This window comes from Lynx canadensis, chromosome A1 (assembly GCF_007474595.2).
Source record: "Lynx canadensis isolate LIC74 chromosome A1, mLynCan4.pri.v2, whole genome shotgun sequence".
Lineage (NCBI taxonomy): Eukaryota > Metazoa > Chordata > Mammalia > Carnivora > Felidae > Lynx > Lynx canadensis.
In genome coordinates, this window is record NC_044303.2 from 113,441,760 (window position 1) to 113,467,963 (window position 26,204).

The 26,204-nt window shown below is 42.7% G+C and overlaps 1 protein-coding gene and 1 long non-coding RNA gene across 2 annotated transcripts in view; one reads left to right on the forward strand and one right to left on the reverse strand.

Annotated features, from left to right (window-relative positions):
• Window positions 1-13,719, forward strand: part of LOC115516260 — a 254,272-nt gene extending 240,553 nt beyond the window's left edge. The window contains exon 8 of the long non-coding RNA XR_004343529.1: window positions 13,209-13,719. This is a non-coding gene — a long non-coding RNA (uncharacterized LOC115516260). The remainder of the gene's footprint in view (window positions 1-13,208) is intronic.
• SPOCK1 (SPARC (osteonectin), cwcv and kazal like domains proteoglycan 1) overlaps window positions 2,482-26,204 on the reverse strand; it is a 517,472-nt gene continuing 493,749 nt past the window's right edge. Inside the window, exons 6-10 of the mRNA XM_030318711.1 lie at window positions 21,516-21,632; window positions 17,390-17,611; window positions 11,797-11,859; window positions 6,390-6,527; window positions 2,482-5,921 (exon numbers count right to left, since the gene is read on the reverse strand). Coding sequence (XP_030174571.1) covers window positions 5,731-5,921; window positions 6,390-6,527; window positions 11,797-11,859; window positions 17,390-17,611; window positions 21,516-21,632 — 731 coding nt within the window. The 3' untranslated portion in view covers window positions 2,482-5,730. The remainder of the gene's footprint in view (window positions 5,922-6,389; window positions 6,528-11,796; window positions 11,860-17,389; window positions 17,612-21,515; window positions 21,633-26,204) is intronic.

Genomic DNA, 26,204 nt, shown 5'->3' on the forward strand with positions numbered 1-26,204 from the left:
CCCCTCCCCCATTCATGCTATGTGTCTCTGTCACAGTAACACTACCACCAGCTTAGTGTGTGTTCTTTCAGGCCTTGCACTGTGTATTTCCACACTCCCCCTAATTCCTTTTAGATACCTAATATAGTCTATATTTTATACACCCCAATTTTTTTCTTCACACAACTGATAATGTAGACGTTTTTCTCACTCAGTGCATATGAAGTTAAGTCATTCTTTTGACTGTTGTGTCGTATTCCAGACGAGTCACCCATCGGGCCCATTGATGGATGTTTAGCTTTGTCCCAGTTTTCCTGTTCTAACAGTGATGTTGCAGTGGATATACATTTCTATGGGTTTTTTTTTTTTGCAAATTATTTGATTTTTCGCCCTCTACTAGTTACTCAGAAGTGGAATTGCTGGGTCCTACGGGGTATGTTCTTATTTTGATAGTTGTTGCCAAACTGCCCTCCCTGTGGGTGCTGTGACTGCACAGTGTGCAAGGTGTTTATACCACATTCTCATCAACATGTATCATGGCTTTTTTTTTTTAATTTTTTTTTTAACGTTTTATTTATTTTTGAGACAGAGAGAGACAGAGCATGAACGGGGGAGGGGCAGAGAGAGAGGGAGACACAGAATCAGAAGCAGGCTCCAGGCTCTGAGCCATCAGCCCAGAGCCCGACGCGGGGCTCGAACTCACGGACCGCGAGATCGTGACCTGAGCTGAAGTCGGACGCTTAACCGACTGAGCCACCCAGGCGCCCCGATGTAACATGGCTTTTTAAAGTGAAAAACGATAGATCATGGCTTTGTTTCTCTGATCATCCGTGAGGTTAGGCATGGTTCCCTTGCCATTTGTCTGTCTTCTGTGAATTCCTTGTTTTCATTGTTTCTCCATTAGTCTGTTGGACCTTTGGCTTAGGGATTTAGGAGTCAAAAAATATTTATATCCTAATCCTTCATCTGTTTTATGTCACCGGTATCTTCCTTAGTCTCTTGTTTATCTTGCCAGTTTGTTTATGATGTTGTTAATTTGGATGGAAAAAATGTATCACTCTCGTCCTTTATGGCTCAGGTTTGTTAGAACAGCCTTGCTGACTCTTGCTGTCATGGGCATAACCACTCCGTTTCATCTCACCTTTTTCATTTTTTAAGTTATCAGTGGGAAATTCTAGAATTATGTAAATAGAAAGTGATGTCTAAGAATGGAGTGGCGGTCAAAACACACACTCAAGATACAGATTGGGGGTTCCTCAGAGTAGAGGAGGTGGTTGAAACCAACGGCAAACAAAATAGTGTCCAGAGAAAGCATGTCAAGTTAAGTTCACAGAGCAATCAGGTTTTATTCACACTTGTATTCCTAGAACTGAATGTGGTGCCAGCCTCCAGTGGCATTTGTCAATACAACATCTATTCATCTAAAAATCTATAAATAAATCTGTAAAGGCCCGTTGAGTGAATACATCTTAAAATCTTCCTCTTTCCTTGAATCAATTTGTCAAAGCAAATCTTACAAGCGGGTAAGCATTGCGAGAAGGTGCTGTGACCTTTTGGCTTACCTGTATCACCAAAGCTGGACACTGGCTTCTAGTTCTCATTCCTTTGGTCCTGCCCTTTAAATGAACCAAGGTGGCATCTGTTAAGTCACAGCTGGAGGAGCAAGGTGATATTTGACCTGCACAACTGTGCTGATTTGAGATGAATTTGGAGTGTGTCCATGAATGCCAACATCTCTTTGCTGTATCCTGTAACACCCCTAGAGTATTCATATTGGTCATTGTTCTCCTGACATTAGTTATTTTGTGGATTTATGAAGCGCCTTTCCCTGAACTGTCAATCTACAAATTGTCTGTAAAATCTACTCTGTGGGGTAAAGGAATGGAATTATTCATAAGATAGTTTCTACCTCAGCTCAGGGTGAAATTACTCACTCAGGGTATAATTAAGTCATAGACACACTGGCCTGAATGTGGATAAAGGTGGAAAGGAGATAATTCCTATTCCAATTTGGGTGCTTTCTGATGTTTGACGAGCCTCTGGTGGGTTAATCCATGAACTGTGGAGAACTCAGAATTCCCTGTAAAGGAGACTGGGTTGTTTTTTTTGTTGTTGTTGTTTTGTGTTTTAGTTTCAGGAGAATTGGAGAAGAACTGATAGGGGAGGGAAGGAATAGGCAGAACTGGAAAAGCTTAAGGTTGTAAACAGGAAGACAACACTGAAATCCGATAGGTCAAAACTATGTAACAAAGGTAAAGCGCAGAAAAGTGGAAGCAGCAAAAATAAGGGTTAGGTGTTCTAGACTGAGTGGACACAGATTGTGCTGAGAGGGGCCAGGACAGGCTCGACCACAGCAGGTATTCTTCCCTGCCATGTAGAGAAGCACAGGAGAGGTCGGCATTGGCAGTCCCCTTTGCCCCTACTGTTTGTTCTCGGGAGAGCGGGTGTGGACATAGCCAGGTGAGTTCACATGCAAGATAAGAAAATACAAATACTTTCAGATGTTGCAGACAAATTAAAATTTATTGAGACAGACAGAAATGCACCTACTTAGGACTACAGTTAAAGCATTTACTATTAACCAAAGAGTCGTGTTCACATTCCAGATAAGTCTACGTGGAAAAGCATTCAGAATTTACTAGATTTTTCTACATCACTATTTCATCTACAATAGGGACAACAAAATGACACTCAGGATTTGGTGGGCTCTCATTACAATGCTACACATTGAACAGGGACAAACATCAGTGACTTTGAGAAAAAGGTATAAAAAGACCAAAACCACCCACTGTAGAAAGGGCTCTTAGATGTTACTGTACAATGTGGTCAAGGTAAAAAATGAAAACAAAACAAATGTGAATTGCATTCTGGGAAAAGTAGAGGGGCAGACCTGGACAGACATGTAGTCATTCACTGCTGGGCGTGGGGAAATGGGCATAAAGAAGGGGAAACTGATAACAAAACCTCAGATTGAATATCAAGGTATTCCCATGCCTAGAATATCTGCAGAAACAAAAAGACATTAATATGGCAGACAACTAACTATGGTGGAAGAAAATTCTGGGGTTTAAGTTGGATGCCGAGGAAACGGTATTAAATAAGAGAACCATTTATGGAATAAGAATAAAACTATTTACTAGAGTTTCCAAAAATGAGTCGGTGAGGATTCAGTTCATGAACTGTCTCAAAAAAAGGTAATCGATTATCATGGTATTATTTTTTTAATTAACATTCTTATGTATTCTTAGTTGCTAGCAAAAATGCTCCTGCCCAAAAGGAAGAAATCAAAAATTTCACTTCTAAAGATAAAGTTTCTAAAAATTGTACTAAAGCCCTTTAAAAATCCAGTGATGTCATGCCAAAGTTGAGGCACGAAAAGTGGTGTTAATGTTGGTTGGTCCATTGATTTTGGGTTTCCGGTCTTAGGAGGGCTTTTTATTTAATATCTTAATGAATCAAAATATCTTCTTGGAGTATCTTTGAAAATGAGCATCTCGTTAGCTTACTGGGAACTGACTACAGAGCACACTCTTCTCCATCATTAAGTTAATGCTAAGAATCTTTAAGTGTCATCTTATTTTGACACTTGTCATAAGATAATTAGGCAAATTAAAATCAGTGGTTCTCTGTTCCTCGAAGTTTCTCTAAGTGAAATCAGTTAGTCGATTTTAATTTGTTCTCTTGTGCATTTTTCCAAGCTCAGAGAGACAGTAACAATGGTTTCTCTGATGGTGTAAACTGAGATTTTTTTTAATGTCTTGATTCTTTTATATACTCTATTATAATTTAGCTGCAATTAAACACCTGTTTTCTAAATTATGATCTTGGTGTTTTGTTCAAGTGAGAAAAAAAAATTGAAACAGGGATGATGCAGTTGAAATCCCAATACAGAGCTTGCCTCTGGCCTCTCTATACCTACAGTCCTGGTTGTACCCGTGTATATTAGGCCAAAGAAGTTTATTGTATCAAGTATGTTCATTTCCCATCTAAGACTAACTCTAGAGATGATGCCACTCTGGCCAATGCTAGGATTGGAAAATGCTGGTTTGAGGCGGGTTGACAGAGTACAAAGTGTTTTTTTGCCTGAGTTTTATGTGGTCGTCTTGTGGATGGGCTGGAATTCATGATGAACGAAAACAAACAACAAAAAAAAATGTGGGCCAGAAAGCCTTGCTGGGTGGCTGATGAGGGTATCCAGGAAGCTGGAAACCAGGTGGAGCAGGAGCTTAAGGGCTGGTACTGAACTAAATGGGACCACTTGAGGACTATTCTTTGGTACTTTGGATCTGAGTCAGCTTTGATAGGGTCAGAAATTCTAAAAACGATAGAGATAATGACCCTAGCAAATTTGGAGACAGACTCTAATCGTGAACTTACTTCGGGAAAAGAAACACTGATGAAGGGCCTTCTTCACTGGTTTCTTGACATTGGTGCAGGTGAGGTGATGGGGACAGGACTAGCCGGTAAAAATCCAACCCTAGCTTCTCTGTGCTACGATGAAGTTCTTTTTGGCCTCCGTGTGGGATTTTTTACAAAGGATGAGTGGTGGTATAAAATCTGTACAGTTCGTGGACCCTCATTATGATCTGTGGATAGAAATGGGGCAAAAGCAAAACCTTAGATTAAGAATCCGGAATTTTCTTCTGCTAAGGAACACTGTGGTATTGTCTTCTCGGAGAGCAGGGGATATGATATGGAGACATGCCTTGGAAAAAGCCCTTGCGTAGGTAGGGAAGGTGAGAACCTGTGGCGGACAGGATTGTTGCAGCCCGGGGTGGGCTTGGAGCTGAAATGAAAGAGATGGCTTGTGAAGTTGCCCATGTGGGAGTCTCATGGCTTCTGCAAGAAAAGTGATTTAGGCGGACAGAGGCTTATCCAAATCAAAGGGCTTCCAGGAACTCTGCTAATGCATAGGGGAAGGAGCATCTTCAGCCTGCAGGCTGCAAGTGCTGTTAGTGCAAAAAAAGGACTTTGATACAAATTTCTTATTCCAGAAATTGTGATCCAGGTCTGGACAGGCTGATAAATCTAGAATTGTTTTTCAGATGAGTTTTTAGAGGATCTTGAAACACTTTTTTCTGAGAGGTGTGTGTGTGCACCTTGTACACGTACAGTCTGTTCTGTACATATTCAAGCATGTACAGAGAGAAGCGTCCAGACACCATTTTTTATTAAGGAAATCAATTCCCCAGAGGAACTCTTGACTAAATTAAGGCTCTTGTTTGTAGGAAGCCAGATAGAGTGATATGAAAACTAATTTTTAGTTATTAACACCCGGGGTGGTGGGGCTAGGGGGGAAAAAAAGTACAGTGTGGTGTGTTTTCCACGACATCTACAGGACACAAGAAAAGCACTTAGACACCGTAAGGCCGGGAACCATGCTGGAATAACCACTGGTGTGGGTAATCAAAAAGCATCTTTGACGTTTACAAGGTGGGGGCTCCCTGCACTGTCAGAATCCCACATAAATCACATGCTTGTTGCAAAAATCTCATGGGAGGGAAGGGGGCTCGAATTCAGCCAGCCATTCCCCGTCTAAAAAACAAAACACAACACCCTTCTTCCCACACAAGCGTATGCAAAACCAGAATGCTCTGGGGACAAGAAGTGGTCTCCCAAACCTCGGGTCGAGTACAGAGAGCAACAATGGAGAAGAGGCCTTGGTGCTGCGGAGTCTTATGAGATACAAACGCAGGAGTAGGAAGTGACTTGCAATTCTGTGTGCACCTCGTGTCCTCTTCCCGGTGGGGACTACCATATGTACCCGACCTCGTCCTCTTTGTCGTCATCCTCGTCCTCATCATCCTCTGTCACTGCCCGGGTGTGCACCCTCAGTTTGCCCAATCTGTCCTTTGGTCCCAGCTCCCGTTCATCCTCCAGGTCGTCTAGCAGGACCACAGAGCCACCACTGCCAAAATCCCCTGACGTTTCCTGCTCCTCTTCTGAAATATTAAGAAGGAAGACAAGATGGAGGATTAGTTTCTCTTTATACCTTATGACCATAAGAATGGTTCCTTCGCATGTGACTCAACTGTAGGGAAAAACCATGCAATTCACTCTCTGAATACTGGGGCCTCCCAGCCTGGAGGGACCACAGGCTTTGGGGGCCCCCAGAATTCTTGAGATGCTTCTACCTTCTGGGGTAGAACTGTGGGAGGTTTATCGAAGTCCCTCTCTGCCTGCGACAGTTCCTGACTGTTACAAAATGTTACCCAATCTCCTGCTCATGGTGAGTCCCTGCCACTCCGGAAGCTAGCTACGCATAATCACGTGTGCTTTATTCATGTCACCATTGTAAACTTGTTCGCTGTAGACCACGGATAGGTCTTGAAATTTCCCTGCCCAGGGCTTTATTCAGTCAGGACATGCAAGCCGTCATGGTGGGGCTGATGCAGGAAGACCTTACTCACCACAGCTCACAGTGCCCTGTTTCCTGGAGCCAGCCAGCTCGTTTCCGTATTTATCCACACACCAGCACTGCCCTGTGCTCCCGTGGCACTGTGTGGCTTTGTAATAGCCCTCCTCATTACAGCGAGGTATGAATGCTCCTGGGGGAATAAAAGGTCCAATTTGAATCAGAGGTGCCCTGATACTCGGGGGCGATGCCCTCCAAGACGGAGAAGAGGGCTAACCTATCAGACCGGGTACTTCTTGCACAGCTAGCAGGGGAGAATGGGGCCGTTGGTTATTACTTACTCAAGATGACAAGTCCCTGGGTTTGCTCAAGGTTAGACAGGATCCCTTCTTTGATGGGTTCTTATGTTTCCCCTCTAAATGGTGAATGGGTCCTGCTCTTACAACTGGTCAATATTTTTTCAGTTTTACTGAGCTAGAATTGATGGGCAGCCTTGTGGAATGTCAACTGTAGGGCCAAATTTGACTCACATATACTGGGACATGATTACCACTGTAAGTTTAACTAACATCCATCATCTCAATGATTTAAAAAAAAAAGATGTGTTTCCCTTGTGAGGAGAACTCTTAGGATTTACTATTAACAACTTTCCTATGTACCACACAGCAAAGTTGACTAGAGTCCTCATGCTGTACATTAAATTCCTAGTACTTATATGCCTTTCAACTGGAAGTTTGTACCTTTTGATCACCTTTCTCCAGTTCCCCCCCTCTCTACTCCCTACCGCTGGGGACTACCAGCCTGATGTCTTTTTCTATGAGTTTTTGTTGTAAACTTTTTTGGTTTATTTTTAGAGAGAGAGAGAGAGAGTACGTGTGTATACGTGAACAGGGGAAGGGCAGAGACAGTGTGGAGCCCACTTCAGCCTCTGACAACAGAGAACCCAGTGTGGGGCTGGAACTCACGGAATCACAAGATCATGACCTGAGCCAAAGACGCTTAACCGACTGAGCCACCCCGGTGCCCCTGAGATTTTTAGATTCCACAGATAGGTGAGATCATACAGTATTTGTCTGACTTACTTCACTTAGCATAATTTCTTCAGGGTCCATCTGTGTTGTCACAATGGGCAAGACTTCCTTCTCTTATGATATACAATATTCTATTGTGTATACACACTCACGCACCAATAATGTCTTGATTCAGTAATCCGTTGATGGACACCTCTGTTGTTTCTGTATCTTGGCTACTATAAATAATGCTGAAGTGAACATAAGGGTACATATATCTCTTCGACAGAATGTCATTTCCTTGGGATATATTCTGAGAAGTTGAATTGCTGGATTGTATGGCAGTACTATTTTAAAATTTTTCATGAACCTCCATACTGCTTTCCATAGCGGCTGGACCAATTTACATTCCCACCATCAGCGCACAATGCTTCCCTTTCCCCATGTCCTTACTAGCACTTGTTGTGTCTGGTCATTTTGATGACAGCCATTCTAACAGGTGTGAGGTGATATCTCACTGTGGTTTCTATAAGCATTTCCCTGATGATTAATAACGTTGAGCATCTTTTCACGTACCTGTTGGCCATCTGTATGTTTTCTTTAGAATGATGTCTATTTAGATCTTCTACCCATCTTTAAATCAGGTTTTTGCTTTTGGTTTGTTCTGCTACTGAGTTGAGTTCTTTATACATTTTGGGTATTAATCCCTTATCAGATATATGGTTTGCAAATGTTATTCCTCATTCTGTAGGTTTTCTGATAATTTCGCTGTGCAGAAGCTTTTAAGTTTGACGTAGTCCCACTTTTTTTTTTTTTTTTTTAATTTAGTGGCTCGTGCTTCGGGTGTCCTATAAAAAATATCATTGCTGAGGCTCATGTCAAGAAGCTTTTTCCCCTATGTTTTCTTCTAGGAGTTTTATGGTTTCCAGTCTTATATTTAAGTCTTTAATCCATTTTGAGTTAATTTTTGTGAGGGGTATAAGATAGACATCTAGTTTCAGTCTTTTACATATGAATATTCAATCTTCCAAGCACCATTTATTAAAGAGACTAATAGTAGACCTATATACTTGTGTTTATTTTTGGTTCCCTTGATCTTTGTGTCTGTTATTATGCCATCATGCTGCTTTGATGATTACAGCTTCATAACGTAGCTTGGAATCAGCAAGTGTAATGTCTCCTACTTTGTTCTTAGGATTGCTTTGGCTATCTGGGGTCTTTTGTGATTCCATATGAATTTTAGGATTGTTATTTCTATTTCTGCAGAACATACCAGTGGACTTTTGATAGGGATAGCAATTAAATTGTAGATGGTTTTGGGTGATATGGACATTTTAACAATATTAATTCTTCCACTCCATGAACATGGGATTCCTTTCCATTTATTTGTGTTGTCTTTGATTTCTTTCATCAGCATCATATAGTTTTCAGTATATACATCTTTCACCTCCTTGGCTGAAACATATCTGCAAACAAGGAAAACTGTACTTCTTTCCAACTTGGATGCCTTTTGTTTCTTTTTCTTGACTGATTGTGCTGCATAGGACTTCCAGTAGTATGTTGAGTAGGAGTGGTAAGAGTGCCCACTTTGTCTCATTTCTGATATTGAAAAGATTTCAAGCTTTCACTGTTGAATATGATGTTGGTTGTCTTATGTGGCATTTATTATGTTGAGGTTTGTTCCTTTTATACCTAATTTGTGGAGAGTTTTTAAAAACCATGAATGGATGCTGGATTTTGTCAAGTGAATTTTCTTTATCTATTCAGATATCACCTTGTATTAATATATCATACTGGTTGATTTGTGTATTTTGAACCATCCTTGCATTGCAGCATTAAATCCCATTTGATCCTTTTAATGCACTGTTGAATTTGGTTTACTAGTATTTTATTGGGAACTTTTGTATGTGTATTTAAGATACTGGCCTATTTTTTTCTTGTAGGGTCCTTTCTGATTTTGCCATTGGGATAATGCTGGCCTCAAAAATGAGCTTGGGAGTGTTTCCTCTTCTTTGATCTTTTTTGGAAGAGTTGAAGAAGGTGTGGTGGTGTTAATTCTTTAAATGTTCACTAAAATTCACCAGTGAAGCCATTTGGTCCTGGGCTTTTCTTTTTGGGGATATTTTTGATTAGTAATTCAATCTCCTTACTAGTAATTGGGATATTGTTTTCCTGGAGTAAATACTACTTGGCCATGATACATTGTTATTGGAATACTACTGACTGAATTTACTGATCCTTTTGCATCTGTGTTACTAGGTGATTCACTAAGTGATAAAACTATATGCCTCTATTTCTTCTACTTTTTTTTATCATGGCACCCAATTCATGAAATGATTCAGGTGTTTTTCTTTGCCTCCTCTAGACATTTTGAATACATTTTCTTCTGTGAAAGACTTACTCATAAAAATATTTTGGGCCTCTTTTGGGGGGCGGTGAGGTTAGCATTTTGATTTTCATGAATTTCATGGTTTTTCATACAGGTGGGTCTTCTGTTTCTCTTCCGTAACTCACAGTACTTGTTTCAACAAGGTTTTCAAGATTCTGTAAGTTAGCTTATAGCAGTGGTTGTCAAAGTGTGGTCCCAGGACCAGCACCTGCATCATTACCTGGAAACATCTTAGAAAAGCATATACTTGGGCCCTATCCCACCCAGATCTACTGAATCAGAAACTGTGCTTTAGTAAACACTCCAAGTGATTCCAATACATGCTGAAGTTTTCTACTTTAGTCTTGGTCATTTTTTGACTTGAAAAGTTAGTGTTTGTTTTTTCATAAATGCATTTGAAGCTGTGAATATTCCTCTAAGTTTTTAGTTGCTTCCCTCTGATTTCAGCCCACAAACCTCATTTTCATTCAATCCTAAAAGTAGTTTTAATTTCACTTTTGATTATTTATACTCCACGATGTATGGTCTATTTTGTTTTTAATTTGAATGCCCGTGAAAACACATTAGGAGATATCCCCATGCAGGAAATGATGTGTAAGAAGGTCAATGGTATTTTTATGAGTCAGCCAGAGTAATCTCTCTATGTGGGGAGATGTGATAAAGCAAGCTTGAAAACTAGGTGAGATTCAAGGTAGGACAAAGGTAGGCGTTTCATTGGTGTAAGCTAGGGAAAATGGAAGATGAGACGTTTTATCTCGGACTACATGCCTTATAAATGTCTCATTCATTATTAATGAAGCGGTAAGAAGATATGCATAGCCAATGAAAATAAAATTTAAAAACTAGATTTATACTAATTCTTTAACTACCTGTGGACCTTAGGCATATCACTCAAACGCCTGAATAACCTCCTACATGGAGAAATCAGATTAGTGAGCACAAGCCCTTGCACTGGACAGACCTATGGAAGTTGCCTTCAGATCAGAATGATACCTTTGTCTTTTTAGAACCTAGGTCCACATAGGTCAAAGTCACAACTTTGGGGTTCTTCCTGAGTCGAACGGGGCATTATCAGAAGTGGGAGGTCTGAGGCAACCCAAAAATCAGTAGAGGAGAAACTACCTGAGTTCACGGACTACTTAGACAATCTGTAAAATCAAAACAAAACAAAACTTGCCCATTTCTTCAAGTACACAGGTGCATGTTTGAAATGGCAAGCCGCTTAAGGGATGCACCTGCTTCTTAATGCTTAACAAGAAAAATTGTGAATTATTGTGTATTATATTGCCGCTGTCAGCTCTCTTTTTAAAAAGCAAGTAAACCAACCCAGACTCCTTTTTTGACAAATATATGAGGTTTACCAGTCTCTGCAATGGCCTGGTCTGAATGCCATGACCACCCCTTAGTGCTGGAGAAAGAGGATATGCAGCTGAAAGGGAACACTTCAACAAGCCAGCATTTGTTACCTTTACCTCCAGCCACAGACGGGCATGTCAGGGAAAAGCACAGTTAACATTCAGACAGAGAGGAGAAATGTGCACTATTTAAACAGATTTATGCTTTCCTCCAGGGATTATTATGCACATGAATCCAAAAAACACATTTAAGCACACCCAAGCCTTTGAACCCGATCTGATAAATATAGAAGAGGCTACAGCTCATCTTCTTCCCTGAATGGACAATTTGGTCTGGGGAATAATTCATAGACGTTACCGCTTGAACTAGGAAGGAACACTTTCATGCTCCATTCAAGAGAGATTCTTGAGAGAAGAGAAAGCCGAGGTTTACTGGAGCCCCAAGTAAGGGAGGAGCGGGCAGTAGACACGGTGTTGGATTCCCACCCTTGCAGCCCTGCCCACTAGTCCTGGGCTAATGGACTAGGCAGCATTTCTCAAACAGCTCGCCTATCCTCAGACTACATCCAGCCAGCTGTCTGGGAATGAAGCGAGGCATTTCTTTCAGGAAACACTGTTACCTAATGGAATAACCATTGCTGTGGCTCAACATTACACGAGACATGGTTTAATTAGTTGTTCAAACGAGTGACAAGAAATTGTACTTACCCAACAGGCTCTTCCCCTTGCTCAGCTTCTGGATCCTGTTCATTTCATTCTGGCAAGGGAGACCTGAAAAATAATTTATGAAAGTCAGTTTCCAGATGGTGCAGGACATAATCTCTAATGATTGGCTTCACTCATGAAGTGAAATGTACACAATGACACACCTGGGACTGGAATGACTCCATATGCTGTTATTAAACAGCACAACAAATTCAGGCCATTAGTGTTACTAATCAAAAAAAAAAAAACAACCCTTACATCATGAGGTACTTAAATAGTATTTGGGGGCTACTTGCATTGTATAGTAATTGTTCTTCCTGCCACCAACTCAGGCAAATGCCAAGTGCTTCTAGGTGATCTGGTAATAGACATTTTAATCAGCTGAGACGAGGATCACAGCATCCTCGTGGTTAAGTGTTCCAAATCCACAGACGGGAGCAACTCACCAATACTTAATCTAACCCAGGTCTTGCTACAGGAGAGAAAGAGGATGAGAATAGCTACTTCAGACTTACATATGCCTCAAGGAACAACTGTAACATTATACAAACTTTGAAGCTATGTAAGAGATAGAGAGTAGCAGTGAGAATAGAAAAGTGAAACGGTAACTCTCAGCCTCCAAGTCCTCAATTATAAAACACCTGTTGCCATGAATGAGCACAAAACTCAGTTCTCAAGGGAAGGACTGATAGAGTGGGAGCTGCATGGCCAATGAGGGCCTATTCTGTGCAGTTCTGTCTCCCAAGAGAAGAACTTATTCCATTCCAAGCCTAAAGAAAGATGGCTTCACCAGTTCTTGAGTTACCGTGACTTGCCTGGGCAGACCGCGTGGCTCTGGAAGACTCTGATACGTGCTCATGGGCCTCGAGCCAAGGGCAGAAGTATTCTGAGTCTCAGAACATTTACTACAGGCCCCAGACTTGCTTGGACAGAAGTAGCGTAAGTACCTGACCACCTTCTTAACATCTTTTACCCTGTGGAGTGCACGATGCCACCCGGTCTCGTTGCTGGTTCCTTAAGAAAAACTAATACGCTTTATTTGCCCCTGGGTTTAAGGTGCTTTCAGAGTGCAGGAGAAAGATACCAACTGAAAACAACAAAGAAAAAGGGAAACAGATTCCATGTTTGATGAAGTAAAGCATTTACTATGACAAATAAGGGGCACTTAATGAATTTTTAGAATGTACCAGACAAGGTTCTAGAATTTTGTCTTCATCTTTACAACAATCCCATAAAGTAGGGACCAATATTCTTCCTATTTTACCACCGGAAAGCTCATCTTTGTGCAAAAACCGTAGGCATTTAGAAGACTGTTCCTGAAGAATGCAAAAGTCGCCCACATTCATAGAAACACTGTGTCAGGGAGTTCCTCAAATGGTCCGATGGTAATTGTAAAAATTTTACTTCTCTTCCAGCAAGGAAACATGAATCAGGCTGAGACCTACTAAAAAGTACTGCAAGAAAACCCAACTCCACATGAAGAATTCTAACAGAAAACGCTGGCTTCTGAGCAAATGAAAATAGTTACCCAAGACTTAAGTAGTCAAGGGCTCTAATGAAAAAGACACTTGGGGCGCCTCAGTCGGTTAAGGGTCTGACTCTCGATCTCAGCTCATGTCTGTTGCGGCCCCTCACTGGGCTCCATGCTGGGTGTAGACTCCACTTGAAAAAAAAAAAAAAAGAATCACCACACAAAAAGGACACTCCAGTTCAATGCAGATACAAAGGCTCAAAGACATAAGCGACACAGAAGAAAATTAAACACTTAAATAAAGGAAGGCTGTATCTGAAGCAACAAAACTGATGTGCAACATGTATATAACTGATGCTCCTGAGCAGAGACTAATCAAATGGAACCAAATGTTTAATTCCAGAGCTCAAAAATGCATGACATAGGGTTGCCTGGGTGGCTCAGTCGGTAAGCATCCGACTTCAGCTCAGGTCATGATCTCACGGTTTGTGAGTTCAAGCCCCGCATCAGGCTCCGTGCTGACAGCTCAGAGCCTGGAGCCTGCTTTGAATTCTGTGTCTCCCTCTCTCTCTGCCCCATCCCCATTCATGCTCTGTCTCTGTCTTAAAAAAATAAATAAAATATTTAAAAAAATTTTAAAAAATGCATGACATATCTCAGGAAAGTGTTACGAACTGAGCAAAACTAAGACATGTCCTAGGAAATTCATGTCCTTAAAGGGGAACAAAAATTAGTATGGGTTCATATTATTCTATAGCTAAACCCAGTACTAGGAGAGTAAGTTTAATCTTGGCATCTTTGTTTCTGTATAAAGAAAATACCAATATTTACAGATACTCAAGTGCTAACTCAAGGAATACAATTCCAGTGAGAATTTTTGAAGAAACTTCAAAAACTCAAACGTAATACTAAAGAAAAATATCGAAACCAGTCAATAAATAATCCTACCACATGGAAAATTTTAAAGTGCTCTCTCAAAATTTTCTTGGACCGAAGAGGCATTTAGAGCCTTTATTGTAGGACATCTACACATTAATCATAGTAAAAAAAAAAAAAAAAAAATCCTCACATACCTAATACCTATGGTCTATAGCTAAAAGGGTGCTTTGGAGAAAACTTTTAGCCTTGAGTACATGCATTAATCAAAAGGAAATGAGGAAATGTGGGGGTCAAACAGAACTCCCAGGGCTGGTTCTGGGTCATGGAGGAAGGTGGTAGAAATGCAACAAAAATAAAGAACCTAACTTAAGAAAAGGAGACAGGCGCACCTGGGTGGATCAGTTAAGCATCTGACTCTTGATTCTGGCTCAGGTCATGATCTCAGTGTTGTGAGATCAAGCCCCATATAGGGCTCTGTGCTGGGTGTGGAACCTGCTTGGAATTCTCTCTCTCCCTGTCCCTTCCCCACCTGCCACTCTGTTTCTCTCTCTCCCACAAACAATAAAGAAATAATGAGAGAAATACACAAAATGAGTAACAAAAAAAAAAATGAACTATAACAAAATGACTTCTGTTGTAGTTTGATCAACTTCTCCTGGATACCATGATGTGCCACGTGATGGGGTTCTGGCCTCCTTCAGCAGTTGCTGAAAGGGCAGCACATCCAGGGACATCCACACAGCGTGGTGACTCACACTCAGGGTCCTGGCATTACACCTCCAAGAAGCACTAACACGGAGGCTTTGCTTACTTAGGCTAAGCCTGAACCCTGGCTGAAGGTTACATGATTTTATATGGACTCAAGCCCAAAGCTATCATTAAACTTAGAACTCAATCACTCCAAGTATTTCTATTAAAGTAAGAACATGGCTATTATTTAACACAAATTTGAAGTATTAGCTGATGTGATTAGAAAAGAGAAAGGAGGTATAAAAAGAAAAAAGAAAAAATTATCACTATTTGCAGAGGTTATGATTGCACACCTCAAAAATCAAAGGAAACCAACCAGAATAATTATTATAAACAAAATGGGAATTTAGTAAGGTGGGTGCGAAGAAGATTAATACTGAAACCACCAGCAGTGAGGAACTATAATGGGAAAAAAAAATCAATTTCCTTTCCAAGGGCAATAAATAGACAGGAAGTACAGTATCTATGAGAACAAAACTTAAAAATGTAACTCTAGGGGCACCTGGATGGCTCAATTAGGCGTCCAGCTCTTGATTTTGGCTCAGCTCATGATCTCAGTTTTTGGGTTTGAGCCCTGTTATGGGTTCTGTGCTGACAGTGCAGAGCCCTCTTGGAATGCTCTCTGCCCCTCCCCCACATGTGTGCGCACGCTCTCTCTCGCTCTAAATTAATAAAAACCATTAAAAAAATATAACTCCATTGGTTGATAGATGCTGTTCTACAATAAAAGGATTCTAGATGGAAGAAGAGACGTATAAATATGAAGAAGTATTATATACAATAGAGGAAGCATTCAGATGAGAGGAGGAGGATAGGTTAGTCAATACGTGACAAAAAGGTAACTGAACAACCATTTCCAGGAGTGGGGATAGGGGCTGGGACCATCTCTGACCATACATCAAAAAAACCAAAAGTGATACAAGATTTCAATAAACAACCAACCAACCAAAATGTGCTGAAGAAAACACAAACACAAGAGAATCATGCACCTTCAAACACTGAAGGTATTTGGTACCTTTACCTAAGGTACCCAAAGGTACACGTTACCTTTCTAGACTTAATGTAAGCCTCATGGTTGCTAAAAAACCATACAAGATGGAGAAATTTTACACTCTTAAATTGAAAAATGTCTTCCTAAAAAAATGGACCAAGTCAAAGTTGGGGAAAAATATATTTGCAATACACGTGACTTCAACAGTGCTAATGTCCTTCATTGAGAAAAAAAATTCCTAGAAACATACCAAAAATGTACAAAAAATAGGAATTTCTCAAATACGAAGGTGTTCAATCTAAGTTATAATAAGAGAAATGAAATGAGACCCATGAGGAAATGTAACAGCTTGTCCCTTAACTTGGCAGTGACCACAAGGTTTGGCTCCACCGTGGGGAACTAGGTATTCTTGGAGAGCGTAAACATGGGTACAACGTTTTTGGAAGGCAAATTGGAAATACGGCTTAAATTTAAAAATGCACCTGCCCTGTGACCAGTAATTCTTTTAGGAATGTCTCTTGTAATCCTGTAAACACGTACATGAACGCGACACCACGTGCCCTTTTTTGACGCCCACATTTTCTGCTCTGGGGGTGCACCGATTCTGAATACACGCAGGCATACACACATGTATGATTTAAATACTCTAATACTCATAACCATCTCCCTTTCCTGGGCAGAGGTTCTGACAGCCATGCCTGCAGAGTGCCCATGATACCTGATTCAGGCGGAGGCATATTTTCCTGGGACCTGGGAATGGAATTCAAATACAAGCCAGCGTCTGCTAGCTGTCGTGCGCCACACTTGGGCACAACCCCAGGAAGCTAAGGCAGAAGAAGCAAAGCTAGACTAGGTGGCTTCTCCAGCAGACTCAGGGCTCCTTCCCCTAGATTCCTGAGAGTCTGTAGGTGGACTCTCTTGTCTGACTTTCCAACAAATTAGAGATACTCCTGTATTCTTTCCACATATTCCTCAAATATTGTGTCTTTCTGGAGTTAGTGGGAGTTTATAACCGAAATCTCCTTGTCTACAAGATTCAGTATAAATCTGTATTTATCCCAGAGAAAAGGACAAGGGGCTTTCTCTAAGGGGAACATGGAGAACTCATGTGACAACGGGAATTATGATACTCTCACATTTGTACAGTATTTCTCACATTAAGGTTCTCACAGTGACCTTGGGAATTCTATAGCAAAGGTTCCGACACCCATTTGACAGATGAAAAAATCGAGGCACAATATGGTCAGGAGATCGTCCCAGAGGGTGACTGAAGTAATGGACTCTACCATTATGCTCTTGAATTTTCTGATATACCATGAGAAGAGTGGAAATAAAATAGAAGAAAAGAGCCTTTGGGTCTGCCATTATCAGATGAATGCTCTACTCTCTACTTGTGTTCTTCTGCCTGATCTCCACCCAGGGCTCTCCCCAGTATGTGATATGTGGGCCTTCCTTGCCCACTGTGGCTGCCCTGAACTTGGGACCCCGCCTCTCTCCCACCTTACCTCCAGGCTTCTGGAAACAGTAGCACCACTCATTGTTGGAGAGCTTGCCATCCTTGAATGAGTCACAGGAGTTGAAGAGAGGTTTGATACAGGGCTCATACTTATCCAGGTAGATGGCATTGATCTCTGAGTGGTCAAGAAGGAGGTCATAGTTCATATCTAACTTGTTAAACATCCAGCCCAGAGAGTCCTTGCAGATGGGCAGGATGCTGGTGTCAAATCCTGCAGAGAGAAGGGCACATCTCAGTGGCCACCCAGCCTAGATCTTCCCATCCCAAGAAGAGGCCCAGGGCCCACCCCACCTACAACCTCCCCTGAGACTATTTCCCTCCATGGGTGGGTCTCAGGGGCACACTACTAGAAGATACTGTTGTTTGGGGGTTTTAAATAAGATAATTAAAAATGCTCTTAAACAGAAGTCAGCATCTGAGGAAAATATGTTTCAAAGGGAACAAGTCCCCCGTACTAATTTATGTGTGATGTAAATAAGAATTTACATTTACTAGGCTTGCTTAAAACAGGCTATGCCCAAAAGGAAGAGTACAAACATGGTGCAGAAAAGAAAAAAACTTATAATTCTGCAAAGTATACTTTTATATTTAGGGGGGAAAATATGTGAAGAACCAAAACAAAAGAAACTATTGCAAAAAAAAGATGATGGCAGTGAAATGAAACTATATAGCACAATCCAGAAGCACTGATTATGTCCCAAAGGACTGTTAAATCCAAGCCGTTTGAACATTAATGGGAAAACAAGCCAGGTACCTGCTTCTGTTCCCTATTCTTCTTTTCTGCAGTCCCCTCAAGAGATACATGATATGGAATCCAAATTGAGTCAGACAATAATTTCTTTCTTATTTCCCTGGGGGAGGGGGGGTAGTTTTCTTAAAGAATTACTTGTTTCCACAATGGAAACTGTACGCCCTAGAATAATAACACTTTGCTTAACACTCAGGATATTGAATCTACTGTAGACAACCCCCAGAGAAGGCATGCCCCAAATCTAAAATTGGTCTTTCTGTCAGAATCAAAAGCACTATGCAATTTCAAGTCATTCCATAAGCTGGATTTCTAGAAGTGGTTTCAGATTCCCAGGAAAAATTACGAAAAAAGTTCATTTTTGTGTAATTTAAGGTATTCCTCTAAGCACCTTATTCTTAATCATCTCATTCAACCCTTCTAATAGGCCTATAAAATGGTATATCCTCTCTACTTTACAGATGGAAGAAAAAAAGCTCAAGGCTTAAGCTACTTGCTCAAGGTCATATAATTGTGGAGCTGGACTTCAAACACAGGTGGCCCAGCCCTGAGTCTACATTCTCTGTCCCTCTTCTCCCAGGGCTGCCTCTACTTCATGTGATGCTCCTACCCTGAGGACCTCTAGTTAGCTTGGGTGCCACATGCTTGAGGACGGGCAGGGCAAGGGAGTGATACGGTGACTACAACTGAGATCCTGATGGCGTCGGCCACCCATTCCCTGCGCATCAGGTTTCTATGTGCATTACCAACCCCTGCCTGCAGAATATGAAACGTAGCAAAATGCACCCACCTTTGTGAAAGCCTTATTTTTTACAAAGAGGTCTTCCCTGTCTAGGAACCAGTAAGGTAAGTACAGCACCCCTATCTCTGAGCTCTCACGAACCCTCTGCTTCTCCTTACTGTCAGTGAATATCCATTAGATGCTAAGCTCCTTGAGGGCAAAGACTGCTTTGTTCCCTTCAGTAGCCTCCACCAGTGCAGGCACATAGTAAGTTCTCAGTAAAAGTATTTATTGAGAGAAGTTCTCTAGCTACTGCAGAGTTTACTCCTTTAGACATAGAAGTCTATTTTGAAATTTAGTCCTATTGATATCTTAGAACGTGTCTTAGAAAACATCCCCCTTTTCCTGTTTCCGATTCTGTGTCTCCCTCTCTCTCTGCCCCTCCCCCGTTCATGCTCTGTCTCTCTCTGTCCCAAAAATAAATAAACGTTGAAAAAAAATTAAAAAAAAAAAAAAAAAAGAAAACATCCCCCTTTTTAAGAGACATTAGAGGACATAATGTGGCCTCTTCTTTGAAGGTTATGATTGAACAGTCTCTATGATGAGGATGTCCTTAGGGGCTACTGAGTAAAGCAAGATCATTAACTCTGACACTAAATGGCTCCACAGTTATATATAGAATATTGTATGTAATATGCATCAACATTATAGGATATTAGTATTTTAATACATGGGAAAGAGGGGCTCACTGCTGAATGACCACCAAAGAGAAGTGCCAAACCGGTTGGACAGTGGGTCAAGCCCACTCCATACCCAGTGGGAAGATACTAGAGAAAAGATACCGACACCTGGTATTGAGGAATGAAGAGGGAAAGACAGCAGCCCTTCTAGTTGACCCCAAGCATAGGGGACTTAGAAGGTTCCATGGTTTCCTCTTCAGAAGTCCTGAACTGATAAAAAAACATCTCTCCCTCTTGTAGCCTTGTGGCTCCTGAAGACTCGCTTCACTGCCACTGCTTCAGGACATCAAACCTAAGAGCCTCTTCGGGGACTCAATTTGCTTCTGGCCAAGGGCAGGTCTTTTGCCAGCTCCCTAGCTGTCTATAGAAGGAGTCTCCTGGGACTGGAGGCTGCAAGGAACAGTTCTCCTCACATCAATCTGCTCTTCATTGAAAGGTTATTCAGAAAGCCCAAGGGCCCAGCTGCTCCTCGTGGATCCCAGGGAAAGGTTCTTTTAGACCATCTGTGCATTAATTGTCCACTAACTCTCAAGGAAGCCTCCGGCAGGAATGGAAAAAAAACACTCTTCCTTCCTCTTTCCCACAGACTCAGCCACCTGAAATCACCCTTTGGACACTTCAGTGTTGACTTCTCAGAAATGACCATTCCCTTCAAATAAAAGATCCAAACTAGTTAAACAAGTGTCCTCTATGTCAGTATTCTCTACCAGTATCTACAGCTACGAACGGCAAAGAATAACCAAAAATGAAGGTGATCGTTCTGATTTTGGCCAAAGACCAGATGCTGATTCAGCTTTGGATCCCAACAGTTGCAAAACTCCACGTATGGGAACACGTGTGTTATTGAGGAAGACATTCTGAGCCAACTGAAGAAGCCTACCCCTAATGCCCTTTGAGTTCAAGGCAGCGAGAGAGTCCATCAAGGTACAAAGATGCGGACCCATTCTGAGTTTTCTCTGTAGCTTATGATGACGCTCTGAATACAGGCTCTGCAAATTCACTGGTGGGGAGGGGGAGCCCTTGCCTGGGAGTTTCTATGGAAAACAAAATGCAGTCTAACGTTCACAAAGATAAGTTATCAAAGATGTGTGATACATATGTGTTGCTTATAGTAGCTGAACATTAGGAGCAACTTTAACACTCCAAAATAGAGGTCTAATTACATAAATTGTATCTATAACTTGGGAATCTATGTAGCTATTAGAAAGTGTAATAGTACTCAACAACATAGGAGGTCATAGTATGCTGCTAAGTGATAAAAGGTCATAAAACAACCTGTGAAGTGTATGTGTATATACATATACAGACACCTAGATTTTCTTCTCTATGGCAAGGAAAATAATTAGAAGTCTATGCCACAACATGCTAACAGTTGTTAAAATGGTGGATTTTTGTATTTTTATACACACTGAATATATTTTCCAAAATCTCTATACTTAAAGTATTATAATTTTGTGGCCAGACTTTAAAACATATAAGATGTTATAGAGAGGAGGGGGAAATGCTTTGGAATTAAAGCAAATACCTGAAGTTGCTTTGTACATTTCACATAATGTTTCTGTGATTACTCTAAAAAAACGTTAAATTGGGGCGCCTGGGTGGCGCAGTCGGTTAAGCGTCCGACTTCAGCCAGGTCACGATCTCGCAGTCCGTGAGTTCGAGCCCCGCGTCAGGCTCTGGGCTGATGGCTCAGAGCCTGGAGCCTGTTTCCGATTCTGTGTCTCCCTCTCTCTCTCTGCCCCTCCCCCGTTCATGCTCTGTCTCTCTCTGTCCCAAAAATAAATAAACGTTGAAAAAAAAATTAAAAAAAAAAAAACAAAAAAAACGTTAAATCAATACTATCTAGTAACTAAGGGAATGTGATATTTAAAATGAAATAAATTAGCGAGAGCAAAGTTGGCCTTACTGCCTTGGGCTGCGTCAGAGCTGGTGGGCTTGATGACCCGGTTGGCGTCCTCATGAAGGGCTCCGAACCAGTCTTTCAGCCGAGAAGCAAGGTTCCTCAACTCCTTGTCTGTGCAGGCTGCAGAAAAGCAAATGGAACAAACAGTGAATCCATGGACTTTCTCCTCTAGTTAGCTCTCTGCCCTCAACATGCAATGCCATCCACGAAGCCACGCTCAAAACAAACCTCCCTCTCCAACCACGACACAACTCCTTACCCCCACTTGGAAAACAGGCCAAAGATACAGCAATGACAGGTAAGGAACGTGCCAGAGAGCCTAGACTCCCCGGGTAAGCAGCATTGTTCAGAACTGAATCTGGGCTGCCTCAGAGCTGTTAAAGCAAATGCTAATGGTCTCACAGTTGTTCACCAGTCTCCAAAGACCCCAAAAGATCCTTCTAGCTAACCCAATAAAACTTGCTATTGCAATTTGCCAGAGACCACATTTTCCACTAAATTCATGCCAAGAGAGATTAAAACTTGGGAATAGCCAATGTCCTTAGTGAGAGGCTGCCTGGAACACTAAAAGATCCCAGTAATGGCAGACTATCAATGTTGTTTTAGCCCAAGGTTGGGATTGGTGCATGTGGCCTATTTTGCTGGCCTTTTGGCAGACTGAGCTGACTTTCCCCTAAAGAGAGATGGATGCCTTCTCCATGCAAGTGTCCTTTCTCTTGCAGCCCATCTCTAACTACCAGGCTCATCTTTTAGGGTGCAGCATACGAAATGGGGCCAAGGAATACTCCTTCTGAGAACAAGAAGAAAACCTGGATGGATGGATGGACGGACGGACAGACGGTGGGGTACAGGTTCTGTGAAGGTCTGATGGAGTGCTGAAGTAAGGGTTGAGGGAAGAAATCGATGAAGGAGGAACAATGGTGTGGGAAAGGGAGCTGATTTCCCCTACCTCCCAGATTTTGCCCTAATTCTGGGTATAGAGACTCCCTACAAAGTGTCCAGGCAATGGCGCACTTCCAAGAGGCAGAAAAACCAGCCATTCACATCTGGAGCACCAGAAATTCAAGACCTGAGGGGCCAAACCCTCAGTAAGAAGGGACAAAGACACGAACCCCACAACTGTCACTTTTCTCAGATTCTAAAGCTACAGGGACAGACAGTGCAGAAGCTAAGCTAAACACCATTATAGGGCAAAGCCAAGTTCTGAGTATCTTGTGGAGCTGACAGGATGCAGGTTAAAGCTGGACTCTACCAGTGAAGAGAGATCCCAGAAAATACCCCAGGCTCACCCCCAGAAGGCAATGGGGCAGTCATGAATGAGTAGACTGTCTTGCCAAAACTCCAGTCCTGCCTTCAGTCAGTGCAAGCTCTCACTAAAGAGAGCCTCCACCTGCCTCCACAAGAAGAGAAGAGTATCATTCAGACCCTCTCCTCATTTTTCGAATCCATGTCTGCTCTCGGGAAAGCCCATTTTTCCTTAGCCTGGGATTTGGGGCTTGATGGGGAATAGAGCCAAACTTCCCAGACCCCAGGTGGGAAAGGCCTCCCTGACTCTCCGTTTGAGGGGGCTTTCATAGCTGTAGGTGAGGTGAGTAGAGTCTTACTGCTCGCATAGCTGTGCTCCTCATTCTAGGCCAGGATCTAGGTCTACACTCTACAAAGCATGGAGGGATGCCCTCTTTATACTCACATAAGTAAGGACCTCAAGACACTCAGCCTTCCTTTCAACAACCAGGATGTGACTGTATCTTAAACCACTGGCCAGGAAATGGCACTAAGCATTGTCTTTTCAGGCAGCAGAGTATAGCAGCTCTGGGCTCACAGTGCCTGGAATGAATCCCAGCTTTACCACTTACTGGCTGGGTGGCTCAAACAAGTCACAACCTCTCCACACTTCGGCTTCCTCATCTGTAAACCCAGGATATCATTAAGTCAGCATAAATGAGACCAAGTATGTAAAGGGCTTAGCAAAGTACATGGTACATAACAATTGTTCAGCATGTGCTATGATTTCAATTGCCACTGCTATTATTTTTAAATTGAAGGTTTATAGGTAAGCTTAAAGCAAACATCGCAGCATGCAGAAAACCAGCACGACAACTGTGCCTCAACAAAACTGGCTTTGGCCACATAAGATATTGGGAGACATGGATACTTGCAATGGATACAGTTGTCATTAGTCAGATGTGGCTATTTATATTAACACTAATTTATATAAATAAAAGATGCCCGGGGTGGCTCAGTCGGTTAAGTATCTGACTTCAGCTCAGGTCATGATCTTGCGATTCATGGGTTCGAGCCCCACGTTGGGCTCTGTGCTGACAGCTGGGAGCCTGGAGCCTGCTTCGGATTCTGTGTCTCCCTCTGTCTCTGCCCCTCCCCCACTCATGCTCTGTCTCTCTGTCTCTCTGTCTCTCTCAAAAATAAACATTAAAACATTTTTTTAAATAAAGACAGTTCTTCGGTTGCACTCACTCCATTCCAAGTGCTCACGTGGCTGGGGACGCCGTACGCGATCATACACAGAGTGTTTCCATCATAGCACAATTCTGTGCCAGATAACAATGGATGAAGTTAGCTATCCCTTGGGATTTCCAACTTTTTGGAGGTTCCTCATGATATGTTCTACCTCTACTCCTTCCCTTTGGTCTTTAAAGATGGGCTGAGGAAGAAGATCCCATGCCTGCTCAGGCCAGGAGCCTGCATCTCACACTAAGCCACACACACAGCAAGGAGAGGGCAGGTTCACACCGACACGTGGACGGGTCCCAACTTGGAACGTTGGGATAGGGTGCTCACCTTTCTGACTTCTCAGATGCCAAGCAGCTCAAAAGGGAGAGGATGTGGTCTGTTTTCCTGATAGGAGTGAGATGTGGGCTCTAGAGTCAATCTCACATTTGAAAATGGAAAATTAAATAGCATCTATTTCTTCTCAATTGCCATGCACACCATCTATTCTAAACGTTCTCCGAGCAGAGAAAATTGCCAAGTCAACTTGCAAAGGAAATGAATCCCCATCTCACACTGCAGGATAAATTAGTCAGTCATGTTTAACTAAACCCTGACAGATGTGCAGGTAATCTATATCTTTAGAAGGCTGTTGAATTTCCCACAGGCTTTCCAAAGTACACAGGCTCTGGATGGCGGATGGAATCAGGCGCTGGAATCTTAAAAGAGAGAATCTGTCACTCAGGGGGAAGTGCACAAGCAAGATGCCACTGGCTTGGGTACAGAGAGATCAGAAAGCCAGAATGGAGACAGGAGGCACTCAATTACTGGGCCCTGTTCACTCGCTGTGTCTTCCACTGAATGGTCCGAATGGGGAAAAAGTCAGGCACAGTTGGCCTGAAGCTAGATACATCCCAAAGAAAAAAATAAAGATGACAGCCTGCAGAGAGCTGTTTGTTCAAATTGGGTATTCTAGCCAAAAAAGACATGCCAGCAATGGGGGGTAGGGAATGCTCGCCTTTTAAGGGGCCCGTCGTAGCCCCTGATAAAGGTATGAACTGAGGATTGAGGCTTTCAGAAGTGGAGGCTTAAAGGGCACCTCCCACACGCTCCATTCCTTTCTGGGGAAAATTAGTTTTGGGGGAGAGAAAACCTTGATAAAACCACATCCACCTGCCATTCTCACATGGTGCCCTGAGGTGGACCACTCCTTGTGCTTCCTCAAGAGGGGGTCTGAGATCTCCTCTCCTCTCCTCCTGGTCAGAGAAGCCTGATACCCAGGCCAGGAGCATCAGAATCCCCAGAGGACTCGGTTCACTCATGCAGGCTAAGACCTGATCCCCCTTGCCCCTGGGTTACCTTCCTGAGTGAGTGAGGCCAGCCACTCCTCTTCACGTCCCCTCCCTTCCCTTCGCTTCCCTCCTGCCCTGCACTGGGGCTTCAGCTCACTTTGAACTACCCTCATTCTCCCAAAAGTGTCCCTTCTTGTTTCCACAGGTTGCTCCCCATGTTTTTGACAGGCCCTCAATCTGCTCCAGCATGGCTGGGGCACAGGCAGCGTCCTCGCCTCCTCCTGTGGTCAGAGAATGGCACCACCAGGCACTCGCATCCTCAGGGCACACACCTGGGAATTATCCTGGGATCCCTAAAAAAAAAGTTTCTTGCTTCTTGCTGGCTCCACTGCCTTCATTCCAGTCCTTATCACCTCTGCCACGCGCGCCAAAGAGGCTCGATCAGGATCCTAATTGGTTTCCTGTCTTTCCCCCCACTCTCCCTTCTCCATCCAGCAGTCAAAGCACTCTCTTTCTAAAGTGACGTCACTTTCCTGCTTGGTTAGCTCCTTCAGAGCCTCTTAATCACTCTGCAGGCGAGTCCAAATCCATAACGTGACCTGTGCTTCGATCGCAGTGCCCTGCCCTGCCTCTGGTCTCCCTCTTCTCCTCGGGGCTCCCTGCTCCGCCCTGTCCTTTGCAGAAGCAGCTCCACCTGGGGCACCCCTCCTCGGTGTCTTGCTAATATGCAAATTTCTCGGATCTCTGCTTTTAATGTGTTTCCTCTTCTAGGGCTTCCCTAAGCCTCACAAGAGGGGGGTTTCCCTTCTGTGTGCTTCCAGCACCGTCACCTCTCGTTCACTGTCCACCTTCCCCTCTAGATGGGAGCAGCGCCCGGGGCGTGGCTCACCTCAGGGGGGCCAGCATCTTAGGCAGCCCGTTCCTGGCATAAAGAATGCTGTTGATAACATAC